This window comes from Anarhichas minor, unplaced genomic scaffold (genome assembly GCF_050575085.1).
Source record: "Anarhichas minor isolate MPS153535 unplaced genomic scaffold, ASM5057508v1 ptg000014l, whole genome shotgun sequence".
Classification (NCBI taxonomy): domain Eukaryota; kingdom Metazoa; phylum Chordata; class Actinopteri; order Perciformes; family Anarhichadidae; genus Anarhichas; species Anarhichas minor.
The window spans coordinates 7,312,213-7,338,986 of record NW_027466460.1 but is presented as its reverse complement, the minus strand read 5'-3'; the positions used below and the strand labels follow the sequence as shown (position 1 = coordinate 7,338,986).

General features: G+C 38.7%; 2 protein-coding genes across 4 annotated transcripts; both read right to left on the bottom strand.

The window, feature by feature from the left end:
- mttp (microsomal triglyceride transfer protein) lies at positions 1 to 14,818 on the bottom strand. Its single transcript, XM_076091265.1, has 18 exons — positions 13,232 to 14,818; positions 11,421 to 11,605; positions 11,080 to 11,223; positions 8,834 to 8,941; positions 8,622 to 8,738; positions 8,393 to 8,532; positions 8,160 to 8,310; positions 6,771 to 6,928; positions 6,477 to 6,645; positions 6,151 to 6,258; positions 5,820 to 6,032; positions 5,506 to 5,717; positions 5,249 to 5,346; positions 4,870 to 4,991; positions 4,120 to 4,347; positions 3,166 to 3,290; positions 1,017 to 1,187; positions 1 to 906 (listed from the first exon to the last, which is right to left on the bottom strand). Exons 1-18 carry the CDS (start codon positions 13,287 to 13,289, stop codon positions 759 to 761), a joined length of 2,655 nt encoding a protein of 884 aa, XP_075947380.1. The 5' UTR covers positions 13,290 to 14,818; the 3' UTR covers positions 1 to 758.
- Positions 11,519 to 25,985, bottom strand: LOC142949552 (tetraspanin-5). 3 transcript variants are annotated; one of them, XM_076091263.1, is made up of 10 exons: positions 25,508 to 25,985; positions 23,248 to 23,298; positions 22,172 to 22,318; positions 21,895 to 22,065; positions 21,650 to 21,775; positions 20,209 to 20,256; positions 19,437 to 19,553; positions 19,283 to 19,344; positions 18,885 to 18,937; positions 11,519 to 11,605 (listed from the first exon to the last, which is right to left on the bottom strand). In XM_076091263.1, the coding sequence occupies exons 1-9, from the start codon at positions 25,589 to 25,591 to the stop codon at positions 18,925 to 18,927; spliced, it is 819 nt and encodes a 272-aa protein (XP_075947378.1). In that variant the 5' UTR covers positions 25,592 to 25,985; the 3' UTR covers positions 11,519 to 11,605; positions 18,885 to 18,924. The 3 variants fall into 3 exon arrangements, with proteins under 3 accessions (XP_075947378.1, XP_075947377.1, XP_075947376.1); XM_076091262.1 differs by lacking the exon at positions 11,519 to 11,605 and adding an exon at positions 14,973 to 18,778; XM_076091261.1 differs by lacking the exon at positions 11,519 to 11,605 and adding an exon at positions 14,973 to 18,765.
- Positions 25,986 to 26,774: the final 789 nt, after the last annotated feature.

Sequence of the window (26,774 nt, the reverse complement as noted above, 5' to 3'; positions counted from 1 at the left end):
TGTTTCCACTGCACATTTATTGTCAGCCAATTACAAATCTAACAAATTGATCCTTAAGTATGAAAACACAACTTGAAAGTAGCTCAAACATCTTAAAACTACCAGAATGTTTTCAGACAAACAAGAGCAATTACAAAAAATATTTTCAAGTGTTAATAGATTCACTATTGGAGATTCAATTTCCCCCTCAAATCTTGCAAGTACAAAGTAAAGATGAAGCACACACATTGTCTCTGAAGAAATTAAATAGTACCATCATGATTATAAACATGGAATTAATTCATATTACTCTGCTAAATAAGTTATTTCAGGTGATTGACATAAAACAATAAATTACTCCTCAGTAAACATATTTAATTAAAAAACAAAAGGAATGTTGACAGAGAGGAGCATTTCTATTCATGGGGGAGAGTCAATACACTGTCTACAGTGTGATATTTACATGTACATTTATACTGTATCTGGGTTGGGATAATTACAGTGGTATTATACCCATCAAATAACACATGCATCCCGTGTGTGCCCATCATAAATACATTTTTGAGGAAATCCATAAAAAGACAATGCAAGAATTCCTGATTTCAAACAAAACATCTTAAATACTCACAGGAATGTAAACATTGCATGTGTTGTTAAAAAGATAAAAACATTCACCCCTCTTCTCTCTTGCATGCTTTCGCTGCATGAGGCTGAGGTGCGATAGCTGTCCCTGAATGCAATAAGTGACAATATTTGCCCCTGGATAGTTCATGGTATCTCTACCAACTGGAGTCAAAAACCTTCTTGCACATGTTTGAGTTCTCCTGGTGAAGAGGGAATTCAGAACCGGGGACGAGCTGCTTCTTGCCCTTATGCGACATAACGCTCTTCCCTGATGACACACTCTCATATTTGGTCAGGTATTCACTGAAAGCAGAACATCAAGAATAGACCATGACGTTTTTGCATGAGATGATTCAACAATAAAATCAGAAAGAGTATTGACATTTTCTGTGCAAAGAGGGGTCTCACAATACCTGACGGGGAAGGTACTCTTGTCCATCTGCATGCACACCAGGAAGGGATATTCGGAAAACTGGACAGTAGTGATAAAGTCCAAAGATGCTTCTGTTTCAAAGCTGACCTCCACACCCGCTCTCATGAAGTCCATGTCCACTGTAACGTTGCCAGTGACCACTAACGCTCCGCTGAAACCAAAAAGGAAAAAACGTGTGAATCTGACAAAGAACAGTATGTGAAACTAATGCATTCCCTTTGTTTCCTTAAAGTTCATATCATTTACATGGTAAATGTCAAAAAAAAAAAACAGTAATTTAATAGAGTTAAACATGTGATATTAAACGTGAAATATTTAAAAATCACATGTGTGAGAGAGGTCATATAGATTTATTACATGGGAACATTTGTGAATATTTCACATATAAAATAAACATACAACTTGTTTGTGAAATATGTTTGCCTTGTAAGGCCCAGGAGGGGTAAAGACTGTTACTTATTTTTTTATTGTAAGAGTCCATTATTTTCTATATTGGGAGAATTTAGAGTGTAGTGTTGTTTGTCACACCACAGTCACACACAAAATGAATACAATTAATTCTGTTTTTAATCTTTTTTCAACCAGCAGTTACCACTTAACCAGAAAGCATAATGTGAAACAAAACAATCAGAAACGATTATTATATTTAGCCTTGTCCCAACTACATTGGAATGGTCCTTGTTTGTGACCATTTAGTTGTATCATACAGTTTGTATCAGCAGCTTAAAAGCACAGTAGAGCTCAGACACTAACAAGTAGAGTTTGACTACCATATAACAACTTTCTTTCATGTTTCAAATCAAAGTGTGTGCAGTGTACCAGTTGAAGATCCAACCTCTGTAACGAGGCCAGTGGAGACATGCCTTGGCAAAGATGCCAATGTGGTTTGTTCTGCATCTATAGATAGCCTACCAGTCTATTATCAGAGTGGAAGAGGTACAACTATGCTGATCCATTCACCTGCCTCTGCCCTTCCCCTGCACACACTGGTCAAATCATCCTGAAGTTCAAATGCAAGATGTGGCCCCAAACAGTGGTCAAAAAGTGGGACGGAAATCCCAAAACAAAAATAAATGTTTGTTCCACAGGATGCTGTTCCAAAAAAAAAAGTTATCAATTCCACAGCATCGTGTGTTTTCTGTCCGTTGATATAGATCCACATTACAATTACCTTCTTTTCCATCCTTTCTAAGTTATTCTTAGTGGAAATTTACATATAATCACAATCACTAAAGCAAGTGAGATTATGAGGCACTAGGGCACGGTATCGTTTACATTTTGATGCAGTACAAAACCCAAGTTTAAGTCCGGCGTCTTTTTGATAATTTAATTTGCTATATTAAGTAAAAATATATTTTTGTGCAAAGAACTTTTTCCATTTAGCTAAATACTCTTAAAATGCATTAAAAAAAATCAGAGAATATCGGCCCAAAAAACAAGTGAACAGGATGAAGAATCTGATCAAACACAGTTTGGTTTGGGTTCTTAAAAAACACTTAAGTGTAAATGCAGAACTGTCTGTCTACTGAGGAAAATCACACCCTATTTGAATGTTAAAAATCAGTGGCGTTGCCCTTTAAACCCCATTTCATCACCAGATGCCGCGAGCTATACAATACCGGCACGAAGATGTGCGTTGACAGTAATGTTTTAAAATAGAGAACCAGACAGAGCTGACGTCATATCCACACAGACCTAGAAATGAGACAGACATGAAGCACAATGCTGGAGCATGTCCAACAGGCCGGTGGAACAAATGAATCAGACAACACTTATAGACCATCTAAAGTTCACATGAATCCAACATCAATAGAAACCTATTTGCAGTGTGGTGACACGGCTCAACCTTAACCTCTAAAACAACTTTCCTTTCAGTCAGGAAGGTTGTTTCTACGAGTTGTCCGTCTATCACAAAGGCCTTTGCCCTGCAAGTGTGCGACATCATACTGTACGTACAGTACTTCACAAACACTCAGTGAGATCATTTATCACTCCAAGGCTGTACTCAAGGCTGTGACCCTATAAACAGGGTACACAACTGTATTTAAAAGCTTTGCTGATGCCCCGATACGGCTACAGGACAAAAACACCTTCAACAGTAGTTTTATCGTTTCGTCTCTGGACTGTACCGGTTGTTGACGCTGGTCTTGGACTCCCTGTACCACAGGCTGATCTCCATGCCTCCAGAGATGTCAATGGCTAACCCTCCTTGGAACTCTGCACTCGCCTTCAGACCGGACTGCAGCTGGATCACCTGGAGGGCCGAAGATGAGTGGGGGAAAACAAAACAAAAATGGAAGACTCCATTATGTCTGACTCCACTGATAATTAAGATTCCTTTTATCATTGATCATGTGTTAAAAGGACTGTAAAAGCAAGTTCAAAGTAGCACAGCATAAGGGATAAGAAATGCCACACCCTTGTATCAGCTGTACACATTTAGACCCTGTTCATTCATCATCACTAAGCTCAATAACTGAAGTAATGACCTGGAGTCGTTCACCATCTGTGCCTGTAACGGTCAGTGCCTACCGAAATGAACCTGTCTTGCTGGTTAATTTACTGTACATGTTTATAAAACTAAAAAGGTTAGAGTAAGAAAGAATGAAATCAGTGTTGACTGCTGGGATGCAAACCTCACCACAAAGTCTATGCATTGTATGCCCGATCATCCACATGTTCTCTTTTTGTGGCAAAATAACGTGGCAACATCACTTCTGTTAAGAAACTGAACATAAGTCTTTTCAAGCTCATTTAAAATATGACCAATTTCCTCGAGATGACCTCAACCAAGCTGAAAAACAACCAGCAAATCTGACTTTGTTTTGAAGCGGAATTAAGATTTGGGGGAGCATTGCACAGCTCAACAATGGGCATCAAATACCAGCCGTTATGGTCATTTACCAAGGGCGTAGAGTCAACTAGCTACCTGTCACTACCGGTTGCATGGATGACTACATTCAGTATGGTTATGAACAAGAGTGAAATTCAGTAAACTTGAAACACTGAGATCGAGTTCAACTACTACATTCAGGTCTGGTGCAAATGGGGCATTGATGTGGTACACAGTTGTAGCTGCTTACCTCAGAATGATCAGTCAGCAGGATGAGACCCTTCACGACATTCATCGGCTCCCCGGACATGGAGAACATTTTGGACATGAGGTCACTGTAACCCTTGAAGAAGGTGACGGGCCGCAGCTGCACGTCGAACAACAGAGCCGACATCCCAGCGAACGACTCCAGGTCCTTCTCTCCCTCATCGGGTGTGGCAGCAATCAGTGACTCCAAACCTTGGGCCTCAATTGCCACCTGGAAGAATATCCAAATCAGTCTAAATTAGCAGAAGGAGATAACTGGTTGCTCTGTGTACTCAAATGTAGATCAAAATGCTTTAAGTGCTCTTGGAAAACGGGGTAAGAAATCAGGACGAACATGAAGGCAATCCAGCGTTAAATTCCCTGAAGAAGACCTACAGGGGTCAAAATATTTGCTCTTTTAATCATTTGGTCATTGTAATAATGGCTATCAAATAATTCCTTCTCTGTTGGTCTTTGATTTCGGAGTTCCTGGATCGCTTTCTTGTTTATCTGTTATCGAAATCAGCAATTCGATTTTTCTTTTCTTCTCCGATATTTCACATACTCTACATGAACATTTATATTTCATCAGAAAAGGAAAGACAAGAGTACGTGTGTGTATATATATATATATATATAATTATTTTACATACTAAAAACATTGCATGCATACAGTATATTCAAAATTCCTGTTCCTGCAACAGTGTTCCTGCATTCAGGTAATTATTTAATTTCCTTTACAAGGTTTCCTTACCTGTAGACCATGTAGCATCGCTCCTTTATTAGCACCATAAATATTCATGTTGCTTCTCCTCAGGATCCCAGAGCCTGAATACAGGATGTCCAAACTGTATGTGGAGGTCACATCAGCAGATCCTGAAGGAAGAGGATTTGAAAGTGCTAAGTCATCATGAACGAACCTGTTGTAATGTTAGCCTCAAAATGATGAGTTTTAAGGAGCAATATCCAGCTTAAATGTGCAACCACCCATAAGGTCAATATGTAACTTGGTTGACTTGTACAATTTTATACTGCACTACTTTGCAGTTTAATTTTATTAGAATATTTTTAAATGTTAGAACGTTGTATTGAGTATTTTTTTTTAGGCTTAGAGATGAGGGTTGATTACTTACTTGCCATGAATCCTGAGAATGCAGATGACGACCCAACTTTTGCAAAACGGTCGTAGTTATGAGAAACCATGTCCTTCATAGCTTGTTGTAAAATTTTGCTAAAAAATGAAGAAAAAATAAATATTATTTCATAAATGGCTGCAATATGCATTGATAAAACACACAAAATGCTTTTTTTTTGTTTGGATTCAGCTCAGAAGCCTTTTTAAAAAAGTTTTAATTTTCATTGTTGGTCCATTGGATCACCCATTACACACCTGGCTGGCATCTGGAAGCGGATGATGTCCTGGATCTTGGACAGCATGTACTTGTTCATTTCATGAGGTAGGTTTCCAACAGACAGAAGCAGATTCTTGACCTCCATGTATGAAGGGTTGCTACTGAGGATGACATCGGCAGCGGCAGCTCTCACGTTTTTCTCATAGATCTGTCGATTCTGGTGGTAAACTCTGCCGACTGTCCGCTTCACCTACAAATGAGATTAAATGCTGGGTTTCAGTTTCTGTTGTATGCTAATCAATTCCACATAACACTCATAAACAACAGAAGTGGTATGTACATTATGTCTCACCTCATCAGTCATGAGATGGACATCGTATCTCTGCAGGGCAGTGAGGGCGATGGTGCTGTAAGCTCCCACCTCTGACTCTGCATATTTGGTAAAGATGGGGATGGCTTCGGGCAGCAGAGAGTTCTTTAGAGCCAGAAGATACATCTGGACCTCGGACTCTACCTGCGCGCTGCCAGCACCGTCTAAAATCAGCTTCTTCACCTGCACCACTGTCTGAGAGGTAAATACACCGCAGAAGATCATCAGTCAGCTCTGGGATTTATTCAAATTTGGTTCGTTGGTTAGTTTGACGTGTTTTACGTTGTCATTTAGTATCTTCTTGGAAGCTCACCGGTAAGTTGCACCCTCCTTTCTGACACAGTCGATGGACCAGGGCTCCCATAATGATCACCACTGACTCTTTAATGTCTGAGCTGCCAATCTTTCCCTTTGAAATATCCTGAAAAGGAAACAATTCTCATAAAACTTCACAAAAGTATAATATGACTTGGTTTTCAAAACTCTTTCTCAGGACTACATTTTTAAGACTTATCATTTTAAATATTACATTTTTCATGTTTCTCTTCACTGATATCTACTAGATGATGGCAGGTCTTATTGTTTCCTTTGATAAGCAAGAAAAGGTGCCAATTCTGTTATTGGAAACATGATGCTCACCAGCAGAACCTGGAGCATTCTCTCGTTGGGATGTGAAGCAAAGCCACATGCGTAGAGAAACCTCTCCTGCAGAACCAAACCTTTGGCATCGGTGAAGTTAAGGAATTCCAACATGGCATCCAGAGATGCAACGGTCTGGGAGGAGGTCACAGCATCCACCGCCTGAGGTCTGAGCAGGAAGAAAGTAAACACATCGATGGTAAGTTGATAAAGTCAGACTAAATCAAAGAAACAGCCGAGTGATGGAGTCAGTAAGCAAATTAAGACGTAAGAGAGAAGGAGGAGCCTGTTTACAGAGATGTCTTGCTGGCACTCTTCAGCACTTTGAGGATCTCGTCCTTGGACGCCTTCCTAATGCTCTGGATGAGGGCCAGGAAGCTGCGAGGAGCCGTGGCTTTGGACAGGCTCGCTGGCTCCAGCAGCTTCTGTTGAGTCTGCCAATGTTCAAAAAGCTAAGAGGGAGAACACAGGGGAGAGGGGATTAGAAGAGAGATCACCTTCAGTCAGTAATTACCTTACAAAAAACTACAGTAACTATTTACTAATACAGTGTTATTCAGGAGTTGTTCTGTAATAATGACTCGAACAACCCAGAACTTCATACTCTGAGGAAGGTCTGTAGGCACCAATGTGTTCGTTGTTCTAACTAAATGAAAACATTGTGTGAGGATCTTATTGCAACTGTATAAGAAATACTGGATGTTCAAGTGTTTTTCCTGTCCTGCCTCCTTGCAATAATGACTTGCTCAAGTTCATGAATACAAGTAAATAACATCATTTGATAATTGAACTGGTTACCAAGACATTATAGTATACTCAAACTCAAAATGAAGAGGAGGCCCTGGAGCTGTGGCCTCATAAATATATTAATAGCACCAGCTGGTCATTTTTACAATAACAAATGGGCCACAATAATAGGAACTTGAAAATAGAATAAACAATAATTCCAGTTTGTTACAACTTCAGTTGTATTTTCTTAGTTTGGGTCATTGTTCCCGTCATAAGTCTCAACATTGCTAATGAATGTTATCTGGACAATGCAATGACATCGCATAGGGTGAGAAACAAAAGCAGTCAGATGATCATATGGGTTTCAAACAAACCCCAGTCTTGTAAAACTTAGTAGGAAGCTCTGTAATGCTGTAGCAAATGCTAACAATAGCAACAATGAGAGTGCAAACATGGTCATGTGTAGCAGTTATAATAATTAACATGTTCACCATCCTAGTTTAGCATGTTAGAATGCTAACATTAGCTAATTAGCACTAAAAGTAAAGCTGACTAAACACCTGAAAAATTATGACATTTTTCATCAAACACCAAAAAAAAAAGGACAAATTAAAAATTGACCTGCTGATGGCACTAGTGAAAAAGTCAAAGAATCACAAAAGTTAATAAGGATTTATCCTCAGCGTGGCATGAAATTCTGCACCAATGTCATGGCAATGAATCCAATATTTGTCATGACGTTTCACACAAAACCACAAATTTCAACCTCATGGTGGCTCTAGAGGATAATGCGTTCAAATGCAGCCTCTAGAGGCCAGGAATGTCTATCCAAAATGGCAATCTATTCAACACTGATATTTGAGTCTGAATCAAAGCGTCGGGCCGACATTGCCATCCATGGAGCTGTGTTTGTGTAAGTAAATATTTGTTGTGTGAAAGTGTACAGGTACTCACTGATGGACAGCCCTTGCACTTGGATTTGACCTTTTCTGCAATGATACCAACAGCTGCCAGTTTGGCATCGATTGACTTGACAACCCCAGCCACATCTTTCCCAGCTGCCTCCAGCGGTCCAGCCTCTGTCCCAACCAATGTGAAAATTTGCCTGGGAAGCAACAAATTACATTTTTTAAATGTTCCTGCATTTAAAATGGCTGTTGACGCCAATTCTTTGTAGAGGCATTTACCTGGACAGGACTTTAGCTCCAGCAGATCTGCGGGTATTAACAGCTAGCGAGTGCGTTTCTTCAGCCACAGCCGAGCGTATGAAACCATCTTCAAGTGTAAACGTTGTAACGGAACTGGACTTCCTGCTCACACCCAACACCTGAAGGGGGACATATCAAGGCAGAATTTATTCGTGATTCTATATCGTTTGTATTTCAACACGGTGATCCGGTCTGGATGCTGACATACCTGACTGTGTGTGGTGAATCCGGTCTCCACGGTCTTACACGCCTCCAGGTTCTTGGTTCTCGTCACTTGACCTTTTACTGCCCTGTACTCGATCGTGCACCTTCCAGACACGTCATTCTATTCCCAGACAATAAGTTTGTTCACATTAGCAGCATGCAATGAAATAAGAAACACATGAATAGATGGGATGGGAGCATTATCGTGTTGTTTACCTCTATAACCTTCCCAGTGTTGAGCTGTACTTGCAGTAAGCTGGCCAGCCCTCTTTTTAGGTTCTTGATGGTTGCAGGTTCGGCCCGGTAGGAATAAAATGCTTTTGCCTGGAAAGAAAGCAATACATTACAAACAGAGTGTTATGCTTTTGAACAATAGATACAAAGGCATTTTGTCAAGCAGATAAAGAGGGAAGTGACCCACAGCGCTGTATATGCTACACCTCACAAAGGCTTTCAGGGTGTCAGTTTTCCATTGCACACGTGTGTATAGAAATGCCTGCTCGTGACATCAGCGACTATTTACATTACATGCAGAAATAAGATATTCTTTTAAGTGCAGATCAAAAACAAGGCCAGGATACTTTGTTGTTAGCACTTTAAAAAAGAAGTTCTGTCTCAACCTCTAATTATACTCTGAATGCACATCGGTACTCAACACTGACCAGCATGAAAGGCGAGTCATTCTTATGTTTGCCTATGTTGCTGATATCATATTAAAATAATGGAACCAAAGCTCAGTTAAATGGGCTTCGTTAATCTTGGGAAATATCATATCACATCACACAGTTCAGTTTTCCAGTGAGGGTTCAGCTCGGCTCAATAATGGACTCCGTGTCCCGCTCATGAGTGGAGAAAGCAGTCTATTACATCATCCTACAGTGTCTCCTATACAGCATGTTATTTATTTGTGGCGCTCGACCACAATATCAGCTAGGACCAACATAAATAGACTGTCCACTGCTACTCTGTGGAACTTTCCTGTCCAAGTCTACCATCAGTATAAACAAAACAACAAGACAGACACTGATCTATCACAACCTTTACCCCACACTGAACCAGTTTTAATCCTAAAACTTTTCAGTTGCACATCTGTGACTATGCAATTTACAGAATAAGAAACAATACATACAGTATGCTGTTGAAGTATCTCTTCTATATTTACTCTGCTTCATACTAGAAATATTAGTACTTATTAAATGGTTCATAAATTGAAAACAATTGTTTTATTCACGGATAGTAAAGCATTTAATAATGACTTATAGATCAGTTACAAGCCATTAATAACAAAAAAACATTTTAGACCCATTTTTTAACACATTTCTGTTTGGTAATATATAACGCAATTATAATAAATGTTCAAATAAATTAAAACATGCTTAAAATGTTGTTAACACACTGATTTTGAGGGCTCCAGATCCTCAGCAGCCCTTTTCTGTTGTTAATTGGTCATACAGTCCAATTACTCAAATGGATTTCTTATTAGTGATCTACAAAAAAATTGAAAATTATTAATTAAGCATTAATAGAGCTCATAATTACAATTTACAAACCCTTTATAAAGTGGTATCCAAGCCTTTACTGTATGAACCAACATGTACTCCAGAAAAAAAGACATTGATCATTGTGTAATGGGATTATTACTCTTGCTAGAGTGTTTAACTGTAAACTATATTTACCATATCATTTTTCCCCTGAGCCTTTAAATGAGATATCTACCAGTCAGCTTGCTATAATTCTTTCGGTGGCAATTATGCATTATTGGATACAGCATACAGTGATAATGACTTGATAACAGTTTGGCTTGAACTGAAACATCTCGCAGCCAGTAAGACATGCAAGGCATGAAGCTTATCCACCAACCCAGAGGCTTGACTCTTCAAGTCAAGCTTGCTCATTCATTCTTTGACCCTCTGAACCTGCCGACCTTTGCACACACACACACACACACACATCTGCCTGGTCTTTCCCCTGCCAGCATCATCACTCCAGCACAATGAAATAATAAAAAGTTCTTAAATTCACAGCGTTTGCCGTTTCAAGTTGTGAAAGCAGACACATAGCTCAAGTTGTGAAAGCAGACACATAGCTCACTGATTCTCTGAAGACAACTACAGTGGAGTGTATCATGATTTAATGAAGCATACGATTATAAATCTGCCAAAAACAACAATTTATATAATCTCCACGAATTGCTGCTGTTCTTCACCTCGAATGATAATAAACTATGTTGATATTTGTCAAAAACATTCACTCTTTATGTTAAAAGATGTTTTATTTCAATGCTAAAAAAAGGAAAACCACTTAAAATACTATGAGGTTGTACAGATAATAGCAGCAATAACTGATGTAGCAAGGACTATTTTCTTTATACACATATTATTTTATACCAAGGATCTAAACTCTCGCAATGTGAACTGCTAAAACAAAATCCCTGACAAAAGAAGGATTAAAGGCTCTCTTACCTTTCCATTCTTCAGATGCAATAAGAAAGGTTTAGTCAGAGCTGCCAGTTTGGTCTTCCCCAAAACGCTTTCTGCAGTGGATCCATGGAGGACATTCTTCTTCTCTGATCGTTGGGACGCAGGACCGATTCTCACATTAGAGATCTAAGAATGAGAGATGAATTAATCTGAGCAAAAGCCTGCACTTCATTTGCTGCGATGCATTTCTTCTCCGAAGGAAAGGAAACATGCAGACTTTTACCAGTTGAATCAAACGTGTATTTGTCGTGAGAAATAAGTGGATGATTCTAACTCTCAAAATGACATCATGTCCCGTCTCAACATATATTGGACCGACATACCGCCAGTTGGATCAGTTGATCGTCTTTGCTGCTGGGGTCTCTCCACACTAGGTTGACGTCCACATCGCTTGAGATCTTGTAGCCAGCACTGCCCTCTTTTGACCCCCGGGTCCTGTCCACCAGCACCTCAGTGGTGTAGCTGAATTTGTACAGCTGGTTGTTGTTCAGCCGGGGTCCAGCAGCACCTGAAGAAACACAGGAAACACAGCTGGTGAGCAAAGAGTGAAGAGAGTGAGTTTGATCTGCTAAAAGACCACTCTCATATTGTGGTGTGTTAAGATATTGTAGGTCTGTTAATATACTGCCGACTTAAAAGGTGTTTTTTAGACATGTTTCATATCCATCCAATGGTTTCATTTTGTGTCTGTACCGTAAGTGTATCAGCTAGTAGAAACCTGAAACCTGACATAGTAATCCAACATCAACAACATTCAGCCATTGTTTGTCGCTGTAGTTGTGACTATTTTAAAAACTGTTTTGGTGGTGTGTTCAAGCTCTAAAATCTGTTGAGCAATGGCTGTGTTGTCAGAAAAATAAACCTGGGAAACAAACAATAAGCAAACATGAATATTGTGTGAAAGATAAAAAGGTATTTTCGTATTTTCTTACAATTTAAAAAAATTGCTGTTTGGGAGCAAACTTTCAAATCTCAGACTTATTAGCTCAAATAAGTGCACTACTAAGGATACTTTTTAAAACAAGCCGAACTTTTAACTGGCTTACCATCAATAAAAATGTAAATTTGATAAACAACGATGACCAACTGTTCGCTCTGATGAATTAACTCAAACCAGACGACTAAAATGCTGTAGTCTTTGTCTTTAATTCTGGCAATTGTTAATAATAAAGCATTCTGAAACTCTCTGTTGAAAAGGCCTTTTTAGCTAGTTGTTTTCCAACATCAAACATGCTGTTGCTTATCTTAAAACTTATTCCAGGTATCTTTTACTTGTGGCCACACAACCTCTGAAATGTAATGTTTTTAGCTTCCAAAATACACTTCAGGTATTTCTCAATAAAAAAACTGCCACTGAAAAAACAGCTCCTTTTCTTTCATTTTTTGTTTTAAAGAAATACTATCTGTGAATAGCGTTCAGATGATTCATCAGAGGCCATTTAACAAGGTGTGTTCAACCTGAGAGGAGATAAAAATATCTCCACTGCTCTCCCAATGACAAGCTTTCCATTAGATATGACATTAGGCCACGAGGGAAGGCAGACTGACGTGTCAGTACTTGATTTCATCACTGGTCTTTGACGAACGTGGAGCTGAAATTCAACAAATAAAAATGTCTGTTCTGTCTTTTATCAACCGACTGAGATTCTTAGACATCAGAAGCAAAACACAAACAGAAATAAAGTGTTTTTTGTTTCGTAATGTTGCGTTTTATCTTTCTTGACTCCTTCACCTCTTATCGATTAGTGATGTCACAAAGCAGCACTATGTGAATGAAGCGAGTCCATTGACAATAAATAGGAGACTGACATTGTGGTCTCTGTAAGATCACCCAGTGTGATTTCCTGCCAGGATTCATTCATTTGGGGTATTTTTCATTCTCTATGGTAGAATAAAATTAGGCTCGACACCTTGGATCATCCATGACTTTCTCTCTATGAAGAAGCCTCCAAAGCACAACAAAGTGTCATTTTGAGGACCAAATAAATCCTCTTGCCACATTTCTACTGATTGAGCATGAAGTATATCCTCTTTTCCCAAATACATACATTCAACCTTTTATATAATCTACTAAACTTTACTGTTGGCCCCAAACAACACACTACTTCTTCTCACAGAAAAAAAAAAAACTCACCTTTGGCAGACGCTGAGACAGAGCAGGCTGCACAAAGCAATAACACTAGAGTTAACATTGTGTGTCGTCTCGCTGTAGCCAGAATAACCAAAACCGAGAGTCTGTGTGGCACTAAAGGGCCAAAAAGAAAGGCAAAGCGAGTCCGAGCTTCTCCTATTATGTTTTATCGGAGGGGAGGGCAGACTCCAAACTCCACGCTCAAGTACTAAGTACGAGATAACCAGCAAATCATTAACCGGACGTGCACAGATTTGACAGGAACTTCTGCAATTGACAGACGCAGCCATGAGTCCCGTTTTAATTGAGCGAGGCCGTGAATGTGACTGCGTCTGCGCGCGACCATGTGATTAATTAATGAATACAAATGTGATCATCTGATTGCTTGAAGTGAGACTCGGCGGTTAAGTTTCTACTGCAAGCCCTGCTTAATCGACAAACAATTAAGTTATAAATACAAGTCATACAATTTGTCAAAACATATCTAAGAGCATATTTACCAGGAGGTCGCAGAGAGACGTCGTCATGTTAGACACCATTCACCTATTTTTTTCTTTTTGGGAAGAACAGTTGGTACTTTGTCAGCGTGTCCTTCGTTGGAGGAAATGGGCAGTCTGTCGGTGAAACCAGCCCTCTAGCTCAAATTACAGCGTATCAGTGGACCCCAAAGTTTGGCTTACGCTTTGAGTAAATTAAGGACACTGTTGATTTATCCGATTGTAGACGTAATTAATCTAAAAATTAGTGTTACGGGTAATTATAAAAGTTGCAACGTCAGTTTTTGAAATGAAAAATGGGTGTATTCGGTAAATCTGCAGTGTGTGTGTGTTGTGTAATTTCAAAGCCTCTCCTTAGCTACAGGTCAAACTTTCTGTCTCCTCTCATTCAGAAATTCACACAAATGTCCTGCATTCATCATCTTACTGAAGTAAAAGAGAGGAATTGTACTATTGTACTATAGTAAAAATGTAAAGTGAAATGTGGAATACTTTGTATACTGTTATATAGTTAACAAATGATTGCATGTTTGTAAACTCATCATACGTTTTATATGTAAAATGAAGCTGTCAGATGGAGTAAGAAGCATGATAAAGCAAATGTTAGCTCAAGTAAAAATGAAAGTTATCTCAAGTTCGTATTAAGCGCTTGAGTAAATGTTTTTTCCATCACTGAACTCTTGAAAATAAAGATAATTGAGATTGAAGCACAGAAGCACTGACAACAGTGAATGTGAGTTTAACTGAGCAGCCAGTGGGTGTCAGTGTTTGTCTGCTGGTGTTGATGGTTACCAGTTTAAAGTTTCTGAATGTGAATCTAAATCCAGAACAGAACACAGAAATATGATCACTTAAGTCTTTGCACAAATTGCCTTCAGGTTGAGATTATGTTATCCCACCTCTAGAACACAGACATCATCTCAGCTCTCCTTATCTGATGATGCCTTCACTGTCCTGAAACTAGACGATTCCCAAAGTTAGGAAGCTGTTTTTGTCAGTAGATAATAGTGTTAATGTCCCGCTTTAGGAGCTCAGTACCTCTCACAGATCACCTTACAGATTAAGTACCAGGATGTACTGTATATGATGACTCATGCCCTGTAGCACACTGCAGGAGTATTGTTGCTTTTTGTTATTGAAGGGATGGATAGGTTATCCTTCCTTTTTTATATTATCTTAAAACTACAAACACGACTGGTCATAGTAAAAAAAACTACTGTATATCATCACATAATCACACAACTGGATGAAAGTTTGATATATATTCGAAAGGTACAAACAGAACAAAACAATTACTGTAGATACATTGCTGTACAATACATTTAAAACATAATAGGTAACTTCTTAAGAATTAAAGTATGTTTTTCGTCCCCACTTTCGAATGAAAGGGAGCTAAAATAAGAGTAACAAAGAAACCCTTTATCTCTTACTGTTTCTGAATCACCTGAAGTAATCAGCAAACTTGATTAAGTTGATGAACTTGCATAATTCTTTTAGTTTTTGGGTTGTAATCTACATGGTTGAATGAATGCACTTATTGTAAGTCGCTTTGCGTAAAAGAGTCAGCTCTATAAATGTAATGTCCAAATTTATAGTGAAAAAATGAATGAGTAAAGTACACAAAGGGACTAGCAGTGACCCTGGTTGTATGCTAATCAGTAGAAATCATCTAAAATTACAGAAGGGATGTGATTTTGACAATTCTTTGACAGAAAACACACAAAAAAAGTTCCGCTGTCCCTCAAATATATGGAGAATAAAAAGATCAGAAGGAGGGTACTTAGTTGACTGTTGATTAAATTTATATTTAGTGAGTTGTGGACGTGTTTAAGAGGAAGGTTGATTACATCAAGTCTGTTGTTGTTCTCTAATGAGTCTAGAAAATGGCCGGAAGTAACACAGGCATCTGGCCAAAGGTCAGATCATAGGTTCAATCAATTGCCTGATAACACCACAAACACGTAACTTATCAAAGCTGGGTATCTAAATTGCAAATTATCAGGGTTGTGTTGAAAGAATAGTGTGTGTGTGTGTGTGTAATCTCTGTAGATAATATAAGGTTTAAGAATAAGGTTTATTTTAAGCAAAAAACAGCAATATGGCCATGCAGACGACTTCACCTCAATCTAATCAACCGATGACAATTAAGGAACTGAAAACAATCTGAGACAACACATGAGTAGCATGAGAGACGAAGCCAGGCTCTGACTTTCAAAAGTAATAGCTGTTGCATGTATTTACCATGTTTGTTTTTTCAACAACTTTTCAGAAACTCTGTTGCACCTGAGAGTTTTATTTTTTAAATCAAACTTTCTGTAGAGATTTAATAGGGACAGCACTCTTGAATGGATGCCTAGTGGTATTCTTCAAGTGAGCATCTCTTCTCATAATAGGATAATCATCGTAATAATATAAAAATTGAGTGGCAGTGCCTTACTTTTTTTCCCAATTAAATACCAAAGCTGGTATCCATCACTACCTAGAGGTTGTAAAACATGTGTAAATGTGTGTGTGTGTGCTTTCCTTGTAAGGACCTTTATGTCCCAACTAAAATAATTTTAAAAGACAGTAAAAAAAAAAATGGTTTAGAATGAATTAGCTACGCACAACAGCATCCTCTGGTCATGGCTTCTGGATTCTTTCATGCTTCCAAAGATGAGCAATATATCTTTTGCTAGGAAAAGCACAGGTGTGAATAGTAATATTAACAATGGTTGAGCTGCTTCAGAGTCATTGCGCATGCTGGCTCATTGTCACAGTCATCATTATTGTTATTAGTAACATAGTAACCATGCTTTTCCTTAACTGTTGACAAGTTAAACTTCTTCTTAAAGCAATGTGATTTATCATCAAGTGAAACACCAGAAAGAAAGGTTACAGAAGATGGATACATTTAAAATAATTATCATGTTGCAGAGAATCTCAGTTAATTTGAGTAAAAGAGATTTTACATTTCAAACAAACATTAAGTTAACTGAATATATATTTTTTATTTAATATTAACTTTTTCAAAATATTACATTTACATTTAGCATTTTAAAGTACTCAAACATTTTGAGTACTTTGAACTTATTTGGTTTTATAGTGTATATCTTTTTACCAATAACAGACATTTTCTTGTAAAGTCCAATAACTGAATCACTTGCTCTGAGTAAGTTGCAGTTATCATTATTTTTTTCTATGTTTAAAATGTATTAATAACTGTGGCCAAACTCAAACCTCAACCCATGCAGGATCTATCTACAGTGTTTATGCACAGACAAACGTTTACAAAGACCCACATTTATTCAGATATATATTTACAACCAGCTATTTACAAAGAATCAGGAGTACACATGAAACAAAGGTTATAATCAGGGGTATGTAGAAATCTCAAATATGGCACTGAGTGGTAGGAAAAAGTGTGATCAGTTAAAACAATCATATGAAGCTTTTAGTGGAAAAAGGATATTTAACCCCATTGCAGCTGCATTACATTTAGAAGATTTCAAAATGCAGAAATGCATTTATTCCATATATTTTGTGTAAGGATGTTCAGTTCATCAAGGCTGCAGAAGATGTGACTGCAAAACAAAAGAAGCTCTGTGTAACATACTGCAGGCTCACAGCACCTCAATATAAAATGGCTGCTTTTACTTTTCATGCTGTGCAGTTCTATTAAAAGGTCGACATGAAGTGATGTCTAGAAAGAAAAACATATATACGTTGTATCTCAGTTTGCATTTAAAATAATGCTGGTGAGAGAGCCTGTGTGCTCCACTTTCAAGTAACGCATGTATGTAGACTATAAATCATTACTACGTTCAGTTCAGTTCCACCAAGCAGCATGCCATTCATGATGCGCATTGGAAATAGCTTGTATCCTAATTTTCCAGTGAAAACTTACAGATCAAAATATCTAAACACAACAAACAAAAAGGTATCTAATCAATTAGGCAGATTCCATGAAAGAAACATATCAGCAACAATAAAAAAAAATGTTTAGGAAAATGACTGAATGAACACGGACAGTAAGGTAATGTGCAAGGAACGGCATATATATATATATATATATATATGACATTATGGAGCACCATGAAGTAACAGATGCAGTTTGCAAGTGTTTAAGGAAAAGGGCCCCCTCCAGTGGCTGCTGCTAAAATAACAGTCCGTTGCGACAGAAATCACTTGTATGAAGATTAAAGTGCTTAAGGCTGAGTAGTTGGGATGTCACCTATTATGGTTCCTTTCCGTATATTTAGACATTATTTAATGTCACTGCCAAAAACTCTCAGCGAACTGCAACTTCACAAAGCCTACAATATCAATCGCATCCCTTCGTGATACTTTACATCCACCTCAGCTCCACAAAACTCTGCTTACAAACTGTATCTGAAGAATACGAGCATAATGTCACAGATGGAAAAAAAATATGTATATTCTCTGTTGCTTTAAGAAGAGTCCATTAAACATTCAACAAAGTGCTAACCAGCCGCTTCACTCTTAACTATAGAGACTATTTTACAAATATTTTTAAAATACTTAACATTGATGAAATACATTTAGGAAAGCCGATGTCCTACCAGTAGACAATAGGCATGCAGTGCATTTCCAGAATCACTTTAATCTTTGTACACAACCCTTACACGCAGTGTTAAAAACTGCAGCTGTGAGACATATAAAACCAAGCCCCTTCACTGAATGAAGCGCCACCTCTGATTAAAAACACCAAATCTAAGAGGTAACTCGTAGTTATGACACCCTCCGGTCTTCATTTGCAGGCTTACGAACTAAATTCATCTGAACTGGGAGTTATCCTTTGAGCCACTTCAGCATCATATCTGCTTGTAGTGTAAAACACTGACATTGCATTTGTTTAATTTGTACTGTATGAAAGCTACAATACACTTTAGAGGTTGTGCTTCATTCAGAAATAGGGCCACAAATAACTTTAAAAATAACTCTACATTTACTATTTACACGTCAATGAGACTCTACGCTGTGGACACGTTAGCTGATTAATTTATTTCCCTTCATTGCTGGCGTCCAAACTGCAGAGTCCTGTGGAAACAAACTAAATATTTCAGTGCAAAGAGACACGGGGCAATCAATGGACTCAATCAATATGAATATAAATATTTATATGCTCCAACGTTAGTGGTGAATCCAATAGTGCTTACCTGGTACATCCTTCTTGCCTTTGGAGATTCTGTGGAGGTCTTAGGTAAACAAACTGCACAAAGACAAAGGAAGATTTAAGTACAGATAAAACGCATAACAAGACTCACAAGCAGCTCTATGAGGCTGTGCTTGGTAGACAACAGAATCTGGCATAAGTTTATATATATATATTTATATATATATATATATGAATATATATAGTATCTATTTAGTTTTATGAATGTTGGTATCATATTTCTGTACCATCAAATAGTTGAGGGGATATTTCATGGCTCCTGAACTTCTACAGCTAAAGTAAAAGTTATTCTTTATCAATTTCACAAACTGTATAATTAATACATCACTGTTCCCAGCCTGAGTGAAATTGTGCTTGAATGAACACAAAGCTGCCACCTACCAACTCTCTCTCACGGCATCAATGTCGCTCACGAGATTCTGCGCTAAACAGATGCCAAAAATCTAAAAACGAAAACAAGAAATATTTTTCATGAGGTAAATTGAAAGTCAACAGAGATGAGCTAATAAAGTAAACCGTTCACATTGGTCCTCACCTGTAGTAATGCAATCCCAATAAAGATGCCTGCCACCACTGTCAAGTTGTCTTGAAGCCACTTCTCAAACTGAGGAACGCATCCTTTGATATAGATGAAGGTCCGCTGCTCAGAGTCCTGACAGAACATAGAAACCAGTAATAAAGCCGAACAGGCAAGTGCATACACAGGATTTGGTTTTTACATTGTTTATCCTTTTAAAAGTTTGAAATCTTATGAGTAACCAGAGGCAATTATGTTGGGATTTACTTTGCAGCACTTGAAAACATGGTAAATGGTAAATCCTTTTAATGGTGCCACATGATTCTACTGGTCATCTTGTGGTCTTCTCAAAAGCCCTTCACAATAAAGTCCTTCTGAACTAATGTTGCCCGGTTGTTAACACACACTCAGCCCACTTTTTTTTTCTACTCTGACTCTTGTAAAAAAAAAAACTAGCCCACTTTGCTTTTTTCCTCACATTTCAAGTCAATAAAACAAACACAGCCTTTTCCTTACACAATGCTACTGTGGAGTAAGGCCAAAGCTAATGATGGGGGAGGGGATTCAATTCCCAGTGCATTGCTGCAGCATGAGTAATACCACCCGGCCCAAAGTGCTGATGGGGAGCCAGCTGCTGTATTCCGAAGACTGTGCAGTTGGGAAACATACTGAAAGGGGAATATTGTGCACAGGGTGGAGTACCTGAAGCATGACCTCATGCAGCCAAATAAACCTGTACTGTTTTAAGGCACTGGCTTACTTTGAGATGAGTTTCTGTTAAGCCACTCACCGCTTTTGCTCGAATGTCGTAGCCACACTGCGTGTTGATGACATCCTCCTATGAAGAGAAGATGGTTCATGCTTAAAAAATTTTCAAAAGGTAAAGTCAAGATATTTAGAGACATATACTGGGAAGATGTAAGGACGGTAATGCTGCTGGTTTTCTACCTGGACTTAATTTTCATATTTGCCACTGCCGAGATTCACATATCGTTCTAATATATTATCAGGAAGGTTGCTGTGAACTAAACCTGCACAGATCTAGACTTGGATTTGAGTCAGATTTAAGTCACAAATATTGGGACTTTAGATCTGAGTGGTTTGAGAGTTTACCTGGTAAAAGCCCTGAAACATTAAAAATCAAACAGCCACAGGGCAGACTTGCATAGACAAAAATCTGGCGATGCTATATTTTTTCTTTTTGTCAACAAAATCCATGCAAAGATTTAAAACCAGCAATTTCACACTTTAACAAGTATTGTGTGTGTAGCCAAAGCCGGATATATCTTATTATTCTGTGCCACAGAGCTCCGTTGTTTCCACTATTGAGGTAATGCACTCATTATTCCAGATTGAGTTTGCAAAGAACTACATAACACAGCTTTTTGGGGGAAATTACAACGTCTTGTTTTGAAAATGACACTACATTTATGACCCCGGCCAGAGGAACTAAGTAAATATTGAGAGAAGAGCAAGTTATATTTAGTCTTTTTATGGTCTTTGAAGAAAAATTAAGAAAAATGTAATTCTTTAAATGCCGTGTCATTTTAATGGTCCGCAATCGGAGATCTTAAAGACTTGGAATTGACTTGCATTTCATTTATTTAAAAAAATTGTGACTTGCCTCAAAAGACTTAAACATACGACTGCTTAGAGCTTTAGAGCGCTTTCATGTCGAATCGTGTGTTGAAGACGTTATATTCATGCTAGTTGTTATGAAGTGCTGCTCTCAAAGAGGATGGCCTTGGTGGAATAGTGGAATGTCTTTCAGTCAGCAAATAAAAAAGACTCACTGCAATCTTACAGTGAAGCACTGTCACTGCTCTCCACAGAGACCAGCAGTTCGAGCATTTTTCCTGCCCCAAAAAAAAGTCTCGGTCGAGATAACTCCTCCCAGTCGCTTTCAGACTTTGCTGTGCTGGCAGGGTCTGAGAGGACTAAACGCTGAGAGGCCTTGACGTCCTGTTGGAAGCACGCCATGATAATTTGACAGCCAGCCTTCTGGAGGACGCAGATAACCGAGCTATGAGTCACAGGGAGGACCTTCTAAATGTTCCCTCAAACTAAAAGGTTCAACATGTTAGAAAGTGACCTCCTCAATTTGTACTCCAACTTCCAGACACAAAAACACCACATTCCACCCAAAGGCTTGTTGTGTTTTACCGTAAATGGGAATGAATTGGCTGTGGATTAGAAAGACTGATGTGTGGTGAGTTTATGTGTTGACATACCGCTGGATCTTTGGTGCAGCAGGAGAAGGGCACTCCACACTTCTCACGACTCGGGTTTGAATCAGTGCAGTTGAAGTAGATGTTCAAGTTCCAGTCGTCAGCTCCGAACGCTCCACAGCACTCCCACTACGAGGTTAAACAGACACAAAGAAAAACTCACATATATGTCAACAATGTCCCAGAGAAATGGTAAAAACAACACGGGAGTGTAATAAGTACAGTGGATAAAGAAACATAGTGCTCACATATTCCTGGGTGAAGTCTATCAGGTTCTGCAGATCAATGTCGTCTCTATAGGCCCGAATGTTGTTGTTAATGAAAAAATTGAGCTGGTCCTTGATCCAGTCTTTGAAGACGAAGGCCAGGACTCCTGCAGTCAGCTCCAGGAAGAAGATGATACCCAGGAACACGGAGAACTGAAATACATTGGACCAATATTATTATAAGACCAAGGAGATTGGGGGGGGGGGGGGGGGAAAGGTTTTCTCATTTCTTCACAAGTTGTTTGACAAGCGAACGTACAAATTTGAGCAAGAAAGAGTTTTCTCGCAGCGCTCCGATGCAGCCAGCGAATCCCAGGATGAACATCACGCCACCCACCACCAAGAAGAGCCAGACCGGGTCGAAGCCCCCCAAGTCTGTGATGGATGAGATGTTGGAGAGAACACCCTGGAAAAGCAGAGTGAGGGGTTAGAGGCTTAAATCATCGAGTCCACCGTCTCCATGAGTTGATAGTGTCCACAATCAAAAAACCTTTAAATTATGCGATGAGCTGAAATAGCTAGTCCGTTGTCAACTAGTTTGATAATCACTTTAAAGGAATAGTGCCGAGAGTCAGATGAGAAGATTGATACCAGTCAAATACGGTAAACACGAAGCTGGAGGAGCGGCTGGTTAGCTTAGCTTAGCATAAAGACTGAAATCAGGGGGAAACAGTTAGCCTGTCCAAAGGACAACAAAATCTGCCTACCAGCACCTCTAAAGTTCACTGATCAACACCGTATATCCTGTGTGTTTGATCCATATAAATAAAACTACGTAAAAACGACAAGTTGTGGTTTTATGGGAGTTATGAGCTAAACTATTTCTTGGCCAGAATAGTGACTTTCTTACTTACACGAAAAACAGCAAATTGTCTTTTTTTACACTTCAGTTTGTGTACGGATGTAAAAAAAAGAGGTATATTGTGTTAATTAGTGCTAAACTAAGTTAACCAACTGCTGGTTCCAGCTTTATACTTAACAAACAGACAAGAGAAAAGTATCAATCTTCTCTTCTAACTCTTTGCGAGACATAATATTGGCCTCTTTTCATATAATGTTAAACTGTTAGACTGTCCGTCCCCCTTTATAGACCCCCAGAGCTGGACAGTGAATGAATCTATGAAGTGCATCAGATCATTTCTTGTGTGCATTGTTCAAGAGGGGAGTCCCACCGGAAAGCATGACATTCCTTTCTGACTCAGTCTAGCCACTGCCCTTAGATGGGCGTGAGCAACAGGAGACGAATTGAAATGATCTGCTTAGTTTATGGATTATTTGCACACAACACATTGATTTAGCTTATTGTTTACACAGAGAGATAAGTGGTGAAATCACCTTTTCGCTCCATGCCCACAGCCCGATGCCGAGGAACGCCAATCCAAGGAACTAACAGACAGAAAGAGACAAGAGAGAAGGGTTACTTTTTGCTGCGACTGCAACACGTAGCCGTCACACAGAAGAGAAACCACAGAGAGATTTTCCTGGCAGTGATCCATTAACTTAAAATATCTCTGGTGTCAGTCTGCTCTGCAGTATCGGGAGATTCCCACATTAGAAAGCATCTCCTGACAGCCTGGAAGCTTCATGATTTAAGTTTCGGGCTACAGTGTAAAAGTTCTAAACCACATTTCAGGATTTGGAGAGTTATGAACGAAGGCATCGCCGGCATTAGAAACAGTTGATATTAAAGCAGCCATTAAAAATTTGAATTCATTTGAGAACAGTTACATTTTCACAAGTGCTTGTTTTCATATCATTAAATGAATATTTAGATTTTCATCTTAGCTTCTGGCTACTGGTCGGACCAAAGAAAGAACTTTGGGCTGCGGCACAATTAGACTCACTTACAGACTGGACCCTATAGTTATGTTTTTTTCCCTTTATAAGATATAAAGCACTTTGTAAATGAGCTTGTGAAGGGATTCTTTGTGAAACCGTTTTAGAGGAAGAAGGCAGGAACGATACTTTTGACGCAGCCAACTTCCTCTGATGATATATGAATGTGAAGGGATCACAGAGGTCACCGACAGCAGGCATAAACCCTCAGCAGGGCCTGACAGGCGGCCTTCCTCTTCATCACTCTGAGGTCCATGAAGGCTACATTTATGGCCCAAGGAGACATGAAGAGATATATGTTGTGGGGGCAATATAACGTTTTTTACGAGCAGGACTGCAGTTTGACTATGTTAGATTTTGATGCACATGATTTAAAAGGTATTTAATCTACTGGATTAGCCTACAATTGACAGTCCCATCCGGTTAGTTCATCCATTAATATTTATTGTATCACAAACAATACATACTGATATCATGAATAGAGCAGCCTGCAACAGCCGATTCAATTATTCAAATTAACTAGCAACAATTCTGATAATTAATTCATCACTGCAGTCAAGTATAAAGCCAAAATGCAAAACATTTCCTGGGTCTGGCTTCTCAAACGTGAGGACTTTACTGCTTCTATTTCTGTTCTGTCATTGTAAGTTGAACACCTTTGGGTTGAACACTATTGGTCAGAACTAGAAAACGTCAGCTTGGAATTTACGACGTTTTAAACATAGCAATTAATCAAGAAAACGATTTATAGATGCATCAATAACGACAAAGATAATGTTTAGCTGCCACCTAATCAGTTTAAGATATTCATATTCATGTTGTAAAGTTTATGAAAATGCTCCAAATAATTATATTTACTATAATTTAATGTTGGCCATCTTTAAACAATTAATCATGTTAAGATTTCTGTCAATCGATGAAACAACTAGTCACATAATCAATGCAGCTCTAATCCATAACTCCTCCTTTCAGGTAAGGCATAGTACTTCCATTAATACGGCATTTACATATATTATTTTATTTATACTTGTTATATATTGTAGCATTATGTACATAATTTACATTTTATCTTACATGGCCCTTTATTTATATCCGTTTCTTATATAACGGCAACTGTAACAAACACATTGCCCCCCAGGTATCAATAAAGTATCCTGATCTGATTTTTATTACTAATGTCTGACATCACTAAAGCCATTTGTTATCCCTACAACAATAAAGAATATATACCTTAACCTATTCTAACCAGCTTCTGCTAAGTGGAGGCCCAAAGTGGGACATCCAGAAGTCTCTGATGGGGTTACTGGTGGTGGGTTTCAAAGCACAACAGCAGGTTTCTCAGTCTCGTGAAGGGGCTGGATGCCTGGGTGGACTGTGGTCTCAACAAAGTATAAAATGCATTTCTCCTTCTAAAACAAAACAATAATGTGTGTGTACATCTCTGACACCACCGATAAACAAAGTGTCCTCAGATGATGCAGCCAAAGCAAAGTGATGGTGGCAGCAGAGCCCTCACACGGACGCTGTCTGCACAACAACAAAGGCTGAGAGGTGACACTAGTACCGAGCAAGTGCACGGGGAGCAGTGAGCTGATAGCCGGGGACGAAATGAGCCAAATGTCCTCCTGTACAAAAAAACAACGGGGAGACAGAAAACGGCTCCGGGGGGGGGGGGGGTCAAAAACACGTACCGGCAGTGTGTATTAAGCAGAGGATAAACCAGGCCTGAAGTCCTAACACAACAAACAAGGGGACTTACCCAGAATATGATGTTGAATCCGAAGATGAAGTACTTGATGCAGCAGCTCACTTCGTGAGCCTTGAAATGCTTTCCGGACATCATTTGGATGTTTTTGTTTTAAACGCCGCCCACAGTGGGAAAAGGACTCACATCTATCCTCTTGTGTTTGACAGCCCGGCTGTGGAAACACCTTTCTTTCTTCTTTTTTTTTTTTTTTTAAAAGGCTTCGACAAAACGCGTCGTCAATTATTTCCGCGTCTAATGATAAACATCCTCCTGTACCGTTAACTGTTTCCGCTGACTAAAGGCGCAGGTGAAGCCGCAGAGGAGCGTCAAGTGTGTCGGTGTCAGTAAAGATGTGCGTTTATTCCCGATATGGATCTAAAGAGGTATAACGGTACAAATAAATCCACTGAAGTCAACCAGATTAAAGCCGATGGTCTTCTATCTGACCCATAATGTAGACATGGCCGTTATTTGATTGGCATCTGTGGGAGCCAATGAGAGCCTTTGGTGGTCACGGGAGGCGGGACGTCCTTCAGAAGAGGTCGCCATTGCCGTCGCGTGACCATGAAATATATTATGATATTAATCACTTTAGAGTATCATTTATTCATCTATCCATCCCTCAACTAATTAATTTGGCTCATAATAGAAATTACGACTGTAAAATTAAAGTTGTATTATGTATTAAACCTATTGAGCTATTGGGACAGAGTGCATTATGTAATGAATAATCATATAAATAAATACAAGCAACAAATAGAACAAAAAAGTGGTGTAATAATGAATAATAGCCTTTTCTTCATAATTAATGAGTAACATTACATCTGTCATCTCTTGTAATGTATTTCTAAAAATATGCTTCACCATGATATTCAGAATGAACCCCAGAATAGATTTAAAGCAGAAGTGTATTCATGTTTTAGTTCATATTTACACATCTGCAAATAACGAGTTCAGATTTTGCTATATTAAAGTTGGAGCTTTTTGTTATTTGGTTCCACAAACTGCCTGATGACCTGAAAATCATCAAATCTGTGTTCATGTTAACTCAATAAAAGGATATTTTCAGGCGTAAACTGTTATTAATCTGTGTATGTGGTTTGTGTCTGAGGTGGATGTGCAGTTTGCGAGTTTATTTTGGAAGGTGTGTGTTTTGGTTTTCTAGACACATACTGTACGTCTACTGTACATCCAAACATACAGTATGTTAATCTGTATATTTGAATGTACAGTAAATACAATAATCAGTCTGCAGTGGCTCTGTATATTAATTTAATCA

What these genes read in the sequence shown, in the direction of transcription:
- mttp (XM_076091265.1), bottom strand. Translation starts at nt 13,289, where the DNA reads ATGTTAACTCTAGTGTTATTGCTTTGTGCAGCCTGCTCTGTCTCAGCG. An exon ending in ACACTGGGAAGGTTATAGAG is followed by an intron (nt 8,739 to 8,833) that starts GTAAACAACACG and finishes GTCTGGGAATAG; the next exon opens with AATGACGTGTCTGGAAGGTG. An exon ending in AGTGCAAGGGCTGTCCATCA is followed by an intron (nt 6,929 to 8,159) that starts GTGAGTACCTGT and finishes TCTCCCTCTTAG; the next exon opens with CTTTTTGAACATTGGCAGAC.
- LOC142949552 (XM_076091263.1), bottom strand. Translation starts at nt 25,591, where the DNA reads ATGATGTCCGGAAAGCATTTCAAGGCTCACGAAGTGAGCTGCTGCATC. An exon ending in GATTCAACATCATATTCTGG is followed by an intron (nt 23,299 to 25,507) that starts GTAAGTCCCCTT and finishes TCTGTCTGTTAG; the next exon opens with TTCCTTGGATTGGCGTTCCT. An exon ending in TGTGGGCATGGAGCGAAAAG is followed by an intron (nt 22,319 to 23,247) that starts GTGATTTCACCA and finishes CTGCTTTTCCAG; the next exon opens with GGTGTTCTCTCCAACATCTC.